The 12,500-nt window shown below is 36.4% G+C and overlaps 2 protein-coding genes across 4 annotated transcripts in view; both read left to right on the plus strand.

The window, feature by feature from the left end:
- Positions 1-12,500, plus strand: part of LOC136849747 (glutamate receptor 1-like) — a 330,227-nt gene that overhangs the window by 145,535 nt on the left and 172,192 nt on the right. The window lies entirely within an intron of this gene.
- Positions 7,649-10,820, plus strand: LOC136849751 (segmentation protein even-skipped-like). The gene is given in 4 exon segments (XM_067123149.1): positions 7,649-7,991; positions 8,692-8,993; positions 10,023-10,263; positions 10,266-10,820. Coding segments are annotated over 4 exon segments (1,212 nt in total). The 5' UTR covers positions 7,649-7,783; the 3' UTR covers positions 10,727-10,820.

Consider the following 12,500-nt stretch of genomic DNA (forward strand, 5'->3'; position numbering starts at 1 on the left):
TTCTCTAATGCCGTAGCTGAAAGTGGATTGTTGAATAGAAAGAATTGCCCTTATAACATATTTTTCAGACACAAAATGGCCGAAGTCCTAAGTTATGCTAGGCTAAGGCTTCCTGGTACGCTAGCTGTCTTTTGCCTCCAACACATTAACAGTTTTGATTGCTGGTAGCCACAAAACTCACACAGTTTCTGTGCTAATACGCGTTACACACACTAAAAACACACCCAGTTTCTCTGCTGATACGCGTTACAAACACTAAAAACTCTTTAGTGTGTGTACTTGTAGATAATGACGATTTTAGTGAAAACATCCGAGCTGTGTTTTATATCCTATATTTACGATTTTTATAACTCATTTGTAATTTTGGCCACATGGCTGTCATACATTCTTGTCAGTAATGTAATTTTTGCTCATAATGTTCTTCCCTAACCATACCAGATAAGCCGTTGCTGTCACATGACTATCATTAATTGCTCCTGAACATCAGTCAGTTCTTCGTATTAAACCTTTTCACATCTTTATCTTATATGAGATTATTTCGGCGACTCTGTGAACGGACTTTGCCTTTGGGGTACAGGGGAACAAAGCTCAAGGCTTACTAAGTGCCCGATTGTGTTGGCTAAACTCGAATTTCGAAGATTGTGGGAGTCGTCACTGTAAGGGGTCATGGGCTCTCGATTCTTGTTTGCTCAGGGAACAGTGTAAAACCCTTTGCAGATACTGTATTTGGTTGTTTATAGTCATCAGTGTTTATGGTATTTGAAGTCGGTGTGAATGTTTCGCTTTGTTTATTAAAAAAAAAATTTTTTTCACCTCTGTATTAAGATGTTTGCATTTAATTTTCGCAAACCACATGCCTAAGATTTTACATGCACTTCTGGAAAATGACGTCGCTAAACTTATTTATGCAATGTGGGGGTCATGTAACTAGTAATTTATGTACAGTTTTGGGATGCCGCGTAGTAAGGGTGTCTTTGCAATTCTGGGAATCATTTAACTTAAAATGTAATGTGTAATTTTTAGATTCTACGCGATTAGAATTTTATTTGTAGTTTTTTGGAAACCATGTAACTAAAATTTTATGTGCAATATTGGGGTACTACGTAGTTAAGAGTTTATTTGTAATTATAGGAAACCATGTTATTAAACGTTCTTATGCAAAAATGGGTATTACAAACCTAAGAGTTTATATGCAACTTTGAAAAGCAATGTAACTAAAATGTAATGTGTAATTTTTGGGTCTAAATAGCTAGGAATTTATTTGAAACGCTGGGAAACATGTATCTGAAATTTAGTGTGCAGTTTTTGAGATACTAATAGCTAAGAGTTCATTTACAGTATTGGGAACCATTTAACTAAAATGCTATGTGCAATGTTGGGATACTGTATGCATAAAGATTAACATGAAATTGTGGGACACCTTTTAACTAAACTTTTATGTGCAATTTTGGGATAATAGCTAAGAATTCATTTTCAATGTTGGGAACTTGTAACAAATTTTTGGTGCCATTTTGGGTTACTACATACCCAAGAGTTTGATTACAATTTTGGGAAACCATGTAACTAAAATTTAATGTGCAATTTTGGGATACAAAATAGCCTAAGAGTTTATTTGCAACGTTGGGAAACCGTGTAACTAAGATTTTAAGTGCGTTTATGGGATCTTAAATAGTTAAAAGTTTATTTGCGATTTTAAGAAACTAAAATGTGAAGTGCAATTTTGGGTTACTGCAAAGCTGAGAGTTTAATTGTAACTTTGGGAAACAATGTAATATTATTTTGCAATTTTGGTACTGCATAGCTGAGAGTTTATTTGCAATGTTGGGAAACCATGTAGCAAATTTTATGTGCAATTTTGGGTTACTACATAGCTAAGAGTTTACTTGCAACGTTGAGAAACCAATCTAACAAAGATTTTATGTGCAATTTTGGGATACTATATAGCTAAGAGTATATATGCAATTTTGGGAAATTATAAAAGTAAAATATGTGAAATTTTGGGATTCTATATAACTAAGAGTTCATTTGCAACTTTGGGAAGCCATGTAACTAAGGTTTTATGTGCACTTTTGGGATACTAAATAGCCAAGAGTTTATTTGCAACTTTGGGAGACCATTTAACTATAATGTTATGGTCAATTTTGGGTACTATGTAGTTGAGAGTTTATTTGCAGTTTGGGAACCAAGTAACTAAAATTGTACTAATTTTGGGATACTACATAGCTAATAGCTCATTTTCAATATTGGGAAACCATGTAACTAAGATTTTATGTTCAGTTATGGGATATTACATAGCTGGGAGTTTATTTGCAACTTAAACTGAAATTTTCGTGTGGAATTTTGGTTACTACAAAGCTGAGAGTTTTTATTTCTAATTTTGGCAAACCACGTAACTAAGATTTTATGTGCAATTTTCGGATATTACAACGCGAAGGGTTTATTTGCAATTTTGGAAACTATGTAACTAAACTTCTTGTGCCATTTTGGGATACTACATTGTTGAGTGTTTATTTGCGACCGTAACTAAAAAAGTTTTTGAAATTTTGGGTTACTACATATCTAAGAGTTTATTTGCAATTTTGGGAAACTATGTAGCTAAATTTTCATGTGCAATTTTTGGATACTAAATTGCTAAGTGTTTATTTGCAGCCTAAACTAAAAAATTTTTCGAAAATTTGGCTTACTAAATATCTAAGAGTTTATTTGCAATTTTGGGAAACTATGTAGCTAAATTTTCATGTGCAGTTTTTGGATACTACATTGCTAAGTGTTTATTTGCAACCTTAACTAAAAATTTTGAAATTTTGGGTTACTACATATCGAGGAGTTTATTTGCAATTTTGGGAAACTATGTAGCTAAAGTTTCATGTGCAATTTTTGGATACTACATTGCTAAGTGTTTATTTGCAACCTTAACTAAAAAAATTTGAAATTTTTGGGTTACTACATATCTAAGAGTTTATTTGCAATTTTGGGAAACTATGTAGCTAAAGTTTCATGTGCAATTTTTGGATACTACATTGCTAAGTGTTTATTTGCAACCTTAACTAAAAAGATTTTTTGAAATTTTGGGTTACTACATATCTAAGAGTTTATTTGCAATTTTGGGAAACCATTGTAAAGATTTTTAGTTTTGGGATATTACATAGCAAAGAGTTCATTTGCAATTATAACTAAAATTAATACGTGCAATTCTGGGTTAGTGCAATGCGTTGCTAAGTTTGTTTGCATTTTTGGGAAACCATGTAACTAAGATTTTACATTCAGGTTTGGATACCATGTAGCTGAATTTTATTTTACAATTTTGTGAAACAGTAAAATATTTCACAGTTCGACCAAGATTAATGCCTAGATTTTAGGAGTCTTAAATGTATTAAAAATAAATTTATTTTACAGTTGAAGGAAAACCCAAGTCTTTTTATCATATCCGTCATAGTTCGTCTTGGTTATTGCTTAAATGCGAAATTTTGAAACTTCTAATATTTTGTGTTTACAGTTCTAGAAGAATTTGTTTTCGTTATGTATATATGAATACACAGTAGATAAATATATATTAACAATATCTAATTTATTTAAACACATGTATGTGTATAAATGCACCCACCCACATATATATATTTTGTGTTTACAGTTCTAGAAGAATTTGTTTTCGTTATGTATATATGAATACACAGTAGATAAATATATATTAACAATATCTAATTTATTTAAACACATGTATGTGTATAAATGCACCCACTACATATATATATATATATATATATATATATATATATATATATATATATATATATATATATATATATATATATATATATATATATATATATATATATATATATATATACAATATCAACAATCCAAAAGCCTTCAGCAACTTAAGTCGCTCCGTACGCCCATCAGCAGCTCTTCGAACACTCCTGCACACACTGCATTACCTTTTCGCTCCTACTGGGTATTGAGGTCATCCTGTCTTCCTTTCCAAGTCCTATTTCACCCCATCTTCGAACACTGTACAGTAGAGCTCTATAGATGAGTTGTCGGGTATTGCATAATCATCGCACTTAACATATTGCTATTGTGCGGGATTTAACATTTTTTTTTCTTATTTTGTGTATCACTAAGAAGTCAAATAATATTTGTGCTAATTACTGCTTGCTTATAATCTTTTAGTTTCTTCGGCAGCTCGTGAAAACATAGGAAAAACTCTGGTAAATCGTGGGGCCTTAGCCTGCTTTGTAATCCGAGAATTAATATTTTATAAATAGCCAAGAATTTTCTGAAGCTTGAAGCAAACTAGTATATTTAATTCTGTTATTGATAGGGCCTTTTTTTTTAAAGTAAGTTACGAGGCGGTAAGAACAACTGCTTGGCTTTGTTTGCTATTTAGTGCATCCCCGGAACTAAACTCAGAAACGTTAAAAGGTTTGGCGACAGATAAGATCATACGAGAGAGAGAGAGAGAGAGAGAGAGAGAGAGAGAGAGAGAGAGAGAGAGAGAGAGAGAGAGAGCACACAGGATATGGCCCCTAAACCCATTTGCCCCTCATCTTCCTCTTCCTATACCTCTTCCCTATCTGAAACCTACGGTTTAGTATAAATGAGAAAATATTTAAAATAAGCTAATATATAAAGATTATCAGAGGTCTTTTTTTTAGTGTTTGGATGCTCTTGCGCCAAATTATGCTTCTGGGAGCATTTTTTTTTCGAAAGAGGATTTGACCTCATGCAGTATATTCGGAATTTATAATAATTAACAGGTATTCTTAATGTGATTTTATTGATTTTCACAACATTCTTACTCGTGTACAACATACGCATCAATATAGGCCTATTAGTTTGTTTTAATCACTGTGTGTGTGTGTGTATGTGTGTGGACCTATGTGTAAAGGATAACCTAACATTATGTGGGCTTTTTTTATTCTTATTCCATGAATATCGATAATAATTAGACATTATTCAGTCCTCCCAGTTTCGGCTTCTTCAGAAAATAACAGTATCTGAAACAACCGACAGTCTGTAATCTAAAGTTTGCAGTGAAGGATTTCATTATTTAAGGCTGTTAACTTAATTATATCGCCGATATGAGTAACTTAATTTTTTTTTGATGAAATTAAATGTTAAAGAAGAGAGTAGACTGCCTTCTGGCCGTACCGTGAAAGACAATGTAAAACGCATAGATATTGACTGCTTAAATATGAACCGCTGAAATGAAGGTGTAGTTTCTTGTTTAACGGAAATACAGAGTTATCTGTAGCAGATAAGACTGCGCCGCTTATCTAGTGCCGTTGTAGTTAACAGTAAACTATGAAAATTTTCCCAAACCATCGCCTACCATGATTCTTGGAAGGTGTCTCGTATTAATTTGTGTCGCATGTGAGATGTTTTTCGAGTTACAGAGGTTTTTACTGTAGTTTTTCTTGTTTTTTTTTTTTTTCAAGTGTTCTTTAGCTAGTAAGAAGGTAAGTGTTGAGGTTTCGTCAGAGTACCGTAGCTTATCGATGGAGTAAGAGAATTTTAAAAGGACAGAAACTCGAGTTGACGTCAACACACAGCTGCGTGTTTACAGGGTTTCGGGGGGCGAACGCCCATCATTCCACTGTTTACTCGAAAGTCTGCTTGATCAGCGATTAGCGAGAACGAGAAATCCAAGATCTTATGTTGTTATTGGTACGGTACAAGATAAGTGCCTTCGCACATCTGTCCGAACCAGAATTATTCATGGAGCGATTTCCAGCCCTTTCACCTTAAGGGCATAGTTAGACATTGACCCCTGGCCCAGGCTACAAGTTGTTTTGTGTGCTAAGTTCATGGTCATTTTTAACAACCTAACGTACAGATATAAGGAAATGTCAATCTAATGTTAAAGATTTGCAATGTTGCGACGCCAGTTTACATATATCAGTCAACCAGTCCCCCAGAAATATAAACTTACAAAATATCAATATAATTACGGTATATATCAATACTAAATTACGGTAAATATCAATACTAAATTACGGTAAATATCAATACTAAATTAGTACAAGAAAAAAAATACCGTTGAAACTTCATTAATATAGGATATTTTTTTTTTTTAATTCATAACCGATTTTGGTGAGTGTTGCTGTTTCCCCAGTAGACTGACTGTTATCTTTTGATGGTGAATAATATTCTAGCGTCCGGGCTTTTGGATGGAGGGTTGGAGAGGCTATTAGTTTATCAGGTTTTGTATTTACTCTTTTATATATGGCGGCTTAGCTCTTGTGTATTTTAACTGACTTCAAGGAAAAAATGTATATCTTTGATGGTGAATAATATTTCAGCGTCCGAGCTTTTGGATGGAGGGTTGGAGAGGCTATTGGTTTTTCAGCTTATGTTTATTTTAACTGCCTTCAAGGAAAAACTTATCAAATGAAAATACTCAGTAGAAAAATCAGTCTATATCAGCTAACAGTGAACGTAATAGTCTTTAGTTATAAACTGTTGTAATTCATGAATAATTAGCAATCATATTTTTGAATGATTTATCTCTGGCGTCAATAACCATAGTCGTTGAGACTCCATCTTACATAAATTGCTCAATCAATTAGTCAACCTGTTCATGAACAATTTCTACTGTGAAACTCTCATTCCGAGTTTTAAAAATGTTTTTTTGTAGACATTTTGACACCGAAAGGGAGGCAAATTATTCATCAGATTTTTAATACGTACATTTGCAGAGATCTCTGTTAGAAGTTTAATTCTCATTTTATAAGGAAAGAGAGAGAGAGAGAGAGAGAAAGGGGGGAAGAGGTAGGGGTACTAAGGAAAGGGCGGCAACGGCAACAGCAGCAGCAATCTCCTGCTTAAGGGCGAAGGCCATTTGATGAAATTACGCTTCCGGATAACCATCAAGATCGATTTAGGCCAAATAGGTTGAAGGGTATTAGTCCCTATTGCGGGTAATGAAACCAGACTGTTCGAACCTCAGAAACGGGGGTGGGGAGGGGTCCCAGACTCCCCCCTCCCTTTAATGGATAGAGTGAGCGAGCGAGGCATGGGTAAGAATTCCCCCGATCACATCCCCCTTCCCCCCTTTAATGAAACCCTAATTGAGGTAAAGCTCTCTCTCTCTCTCTCTCTCTCTCTCTCTCTCTCTCTCTCTCTCTCTCTCTCTCTCTCTCTCTCTCCGTACACAAAGCTTTCAGCAAGAACCAATATTGTTTACCCAGTGTTGACAAGTAAGTTACCGCGCATCATTCGTTCCCTGGCGGGATGCCATCTCCTTGTGATGCTGAAGGCGAATCTCCGATGACTGCCATCGCTAAAAGAATTGGACCCCCGGGACCTAGATCGAGATGATTCGAGAAATTTATCGAGGTTTTACACGAAGCCTTGAAAAAAGGGGAATTTGGAAAAATATATCATTACGCTGCAATGAATCCTCATCAGGAGCAATTCCATGGAAACATAACCCAGTCCGCCAATAGGAACGTCAGATCTTTGAGGGGCGTGGCCACAAGGAGATCCCAGATGCCGATTGGTGTGATATGGCATGGGATCGCTCCGAAGACACGCCTCCTCCTTAGCGGCCAATCAGCATCTGAAGATCTTATGACGGCCATTGTGAGGCATAAAGAGCAGCCGTCGCGCTCAGCTTCCTCATTCTTTCGTGAGGTCGTGAGCAAGCATAGTATTCGCAGAAAAGCTTCTCCGTCCTTATATAGCTCGCCTCTGCTAAATATAGCTTTAAAAGGACTGTTCACAGTGGGTAGAAGTGTTTTTGCTGTGCGATTCTTCTCTCGCGCCGTTTGTGTAGAGAATGCAGACATTTCGAATGCCGCCGGAGACGCTGGGAAACCTCGAGGATAAACTTCATCTCTTCGGTGGAAGTCAAGTTCCGTCGAGTCTCTCCTGCCCTCTTCCCTCTCATCCACCTTCTGCTGTTCCGGCTCGTAGCAGCACGCCGCCTTCGCCCACCACCGCAGCGTCTGCAGAGGAAAGCAAAAATATGAAACACAGCCCTTCGAGTGAGTCATTCATTTATTTTCGTCTAAAATTTTTGGCCAGTGCGTGTTTTTGTTTATTTTTTATGTTATGCGGACGTTTCTAGAGATAAAACGTTAGTTTTGTTGACATCTATTGTTTTGTGCCTTTCACTTCGTACTTTGTTTTGTTTTTTTTTTTTTTTTTTCATGTTCCATGTTAGCTGTGGCGTATTTCTCACTTCGTCAAGGAAGGCGACCTTATTTTAAGTTTTAAGTCTACGTACGTTTAGGCCCCGTTGTTCTGTCCTTGTTATTCAGACCTGAAAGGTTTAGGTTGAATTTGAAATTAAGGGATAGCGTAGAAAATGTTACGGTAGGTTATGATGTGACCTGTTTCTTGTGTAAATGTGTAAATTTTCACTTTTAAAAATTACTGCGTGAATTATTTCTTGCATAACTCAGCAGTCAAGTTTTTGTTTTTTTATTTGTCCCATTGTTTAATATTTTGTTTTGCTAAACCAGACTTTGATGGGATCCTTCTGTTTATTGCACATGTATAAACTTTTACTAGTATACATCATTCATTTCATTTTCCGTATTTCCGTACTAATCTATTGCTAGTGCTTGTTTAATTTTGTCTTCGGTGTGAAGTTTAACAGAAATCTTTACCGACTATTTTTCTTATCTCCTATATGTAAAGGGTTCAGCAAATTAAATCTTTGACATTTTACCACAATTACAGACATACAACACGCTCAGTCAGCCACAGAAAAAATTTCCAGCACTACAGTAACGTCCGCAGACGAATTCGACATGCATCCGAACGCAGAACAGCAACTTCCGTCTTGCGAATCAAAGAGAATGACTGACGACGGATCGAGGAGCGGCGGCCCCTCGGCGGCCGAAATCCGAAGGTACCGAACGGCCTTCACCAGGGAACAGATCGGGTGTCTGGAGAAGGAGTTCTTGAGGGAGAACTACGTCAGCAGACCCAGGAGATGCGAATTAGCGCAGGAACTGGGACTTCCTGAGGCGACTATTAAGGTAAGGCCGGTTTGGTCTAGGAGAAAAGTTTGATTTTTTAAAATAAAAATAATTTATATAAATTTTGCATTTTTGACATTTTTAGTCCTTTTTGTGTTGAGTGTTATTCTGTATGTATGTATATATATATATATATATATATATATATATATATATATATATATATATATATATATATAATATATATGTATTTATATATATATATATATATATATATATATATATATATATGTATACTGTAGATATATATATATACTGTAGATATATATGTATATATATATTTATATTTATATTTTTATTTATATTTATATATTTATATATATGTATGTGTGTATACAGTATATAGATATGTATATGTATATATACATATGTTATTAATATTAATCAGAAGATGAACCTTATCTTGTATTATTACATATATAATTTTTAAAAATTAAGAATTATTATAATTTATTTTCATTTTGTCTTTGGCATTCAGTATTCTGGTAGGTTCACCCGGGTACACATTTTATATGTTAATGACCATACTAATCAAAGGTAACCGAATGATGTAGCATAGTAACGAAAGTACAAGACTAACAATAGTAATAGCTCTAAAAACGTTAATGCTAAGGTAGTTTTTTATGGAAGGGAGAAATTTTGTTAGGCTGTAGCCTGCTGCGCAGCTGAAGCACTATAAAGTATTCGAGCAGCTTCAAAACAGACTCACCCAGATTTTTGTATGTCAAAACTCAGAGGGGGAAATTTTTTCCTTGTCCTTTACTCTGTTTATTTGAGAGATTTATCCTTAATGCTTCCTTTAATGACTAAAGAGTACAACGTTCCATGTAATTATATCAGTTTTTTTATTCAAATCATACAATTGTTAATATTTCATAAATCCTTTGTTTTCGCTTCCTAAGAGTAAAGTGCTTTCTTTTTTTTTATAAGAATTTATTCAACTAGCCTAAGCAGAATTCTCGTATCTGGAAAAAATGTATATGTAGTCATTCCTGAGTTCTAACACTGAAAAATCATCTTGATTTTTAGGTCTGGTTCCAAAATCGAAGAATGAAAGACAAACGTCAGCGCCTCGCCCTGGCGTGGCCCTACGCAGACCCAACACTAACAGCATATTTACTCCACGCCGCCGCTGCGTCAGGAGTATTTCCGCCCTACCTCCCACCCACCATTGGCCCAGGGGCGTCGTGGGCGGCCACCGCAGCAGCAGCTGCCGTCGCCAACGGAAGCGTCCCGCCCTTGGCTTACTCATCACCAAGTCATCCAGCATCACTCTCCGCTTCTCTCCCTACCTAAGACCGCAACCACCCGTCCTCTCCTCGCCCTATTCACGCCAGTCTGACGTCCCCCCTTTGGCCCCGACGTCAGTGCCGCCAGTTGTCCCGCGGCCGGTCATGATGGGCCACATGCCCTCCTGCCCCGTCAAGGAGTCGCCGAAGATTGGCGTGAACGGGTGCCTTTGCGGTCTCTTCTACCCCGGCCTCAACAGTGGCTCTCCATTAGCGCCGGCCGCCAAGATCGCGGTGTCACCATCGTCGTCTTCCTCTTCCTCTTCACCTCTCACTTCACTCTCCGCCTCCTCCAGGAGTGAAGCAGAGAGTGGGTCGACGGAGGCGCTTCCGCTGACGATCCCTCCTCCTCCTCCTCCCGTCGCAGGAAGGACCAGCCCGACGTTGCACAAACCCCACAGGTCTCTCTTTCAGCCATACAAGGATGACCTAGTGTCGTCTTAAGCTACCTCTTGTTTGTCCTGTTTTTGTTTTCTATTTTTATGTGTACATAGCATATTTTATCTTGTTTTACTCAATAAATTTTGTATGTACAATATTCGTGTGTTTTGTTTGATACTCCGTTGTAGTAGGTTATTTGTATCATAGTAGGTTATTTGTCTCGTAGAAAGTTGGTGCATGGGTGAGTCGCTTTTTGAATTCTCAAAACAGTATTTTCGCCCAGAAATTGTTTTACAAGCTCAAAGAAAGCTATATTGCTTTAATGTCGAATTCGTTTTAGGATGAAGACGTTACGTGTGCATTACATTCCTGTAACCATCATTAGCCTATGTAAAATCACTTCACATTTTTGGGGACCTAAAGTTCGTTTCTTAAGGCGAATATTGTCTTTTTAAGGTCTATGTTAACATTCTAACAAAAACTGGCGAAGATTTCTTTTTCGCTAAGAATATTTTGAAAATATTGAGTGTTGCATCTGACTATTCACGTATATCCTCCATTGATTTTATTTCATTTTATCACAATCTTATATTAAAGAAACATATCTTAAGCTTTAATATAACATTCCATTCTTTCTTGATTAAGTGCCTTTCATTTTCATCGAGTTGCCCCTCACTTGACAGTGCTTCATGTAGCAGCTGAAACTAAATTACCCCATTTATATGTTGCCCTTCAATTGATTTCCTTGATCGCTGCAAAATCCTGCCTCTGCAAATTGATGTTCCGTTAGGCATTTTCGTAAATCCTCACATATTTTGGAAAAATAGTAGTGTTTTGACATAGAAAATAGGTTGCATATTGAAAATTACTTTTACTAACTTCGCTGTGTTCTCTGATGTCTATTTCAAAATAGTTTAGATTTAGCATATATCGATAAATCGGCTAATAGTTTTTGTTTTCATAGCAGCTTCAAATAGGATTTAATTAATATTTATGAATTGACTAAGAGCTTCACTGCTTGTGTATAAAAATCAGATCATTGATTGTGGTGTTTTTGTCTTTGTTCGGTCTCTAAGTGTGACTGAGTGGTCACAACTTTGAACTGTCACTAACCTCTGCTCCATTCTTGGAACTTAAACCTGCTGCTCCATTCTTGGAACTTAAACCTGATCTTGAAAAAATTTCCTACCTCGAACCTTGATGAAACGGGCGACCGGCTTATTTAAGAAAGAGTACAGGCCCCTTAAATATTGAAGAATCATCTTGACTGAATCTCTGCACAATGTAATGTGTGACTGAACAGAGAAACATGTTTCGCATAAGGTTTTGCCAACAGGCCTCTTCTTTCTGTGGCGCGGATCACAGGGTAAATTGATGTTGTGCTAGCATGAATATTTATTACGTAGTCTTCACCGGGAAATCCCGGGATTTTTATTATTACTCTATTTTTGTCAAACAAAAAAAAATCGTTTCAGGTCAGTGCCTTGAGTCAAGGATATTCCTGTGTTTAACTAGGCCCTAAACTGCTGATCCGGTCGTCATTCTTAGTATAGTAAGTTTAGGGTATTTAGTTAAACATCCACCTATATGGTGCTGTTCCGCGCTGTACTAATATTGGCTTGACTAGTTAGTTATGAACTAGGCCTCAAAACTGGAAAGCTCTTGAAGTGTGCAATCGACTTCAAAGCTACTGGTAAGCTTCACTGAAGTTTAATTATGTTTGGGTAGGGTGTGGGAGAAAAAGAATTCATTCATTTTTGAGAGGGGTCGCCTTGTGATCTGTATTCATTTTGTTGCTTTCACACAGACAAAGGCCTGATCTTAAAGGTGCTATCTA

This window comes from Macrobrachium rosenbergii, chromosome 21, assembly GCF_040412425.1.
Source record: "Macrobrachium rosenbergii isolate ZJJX-2024 chromosome 21, ASM4041242v1, whole genome shotgun sequence".
Lineage (NCBI taxonomy): Eukaryota > Metazoa > Arthropoda > Malacostraca > Decapoda > Palaemonidae > Macrobrachium > Macrobrachium rosenbergii.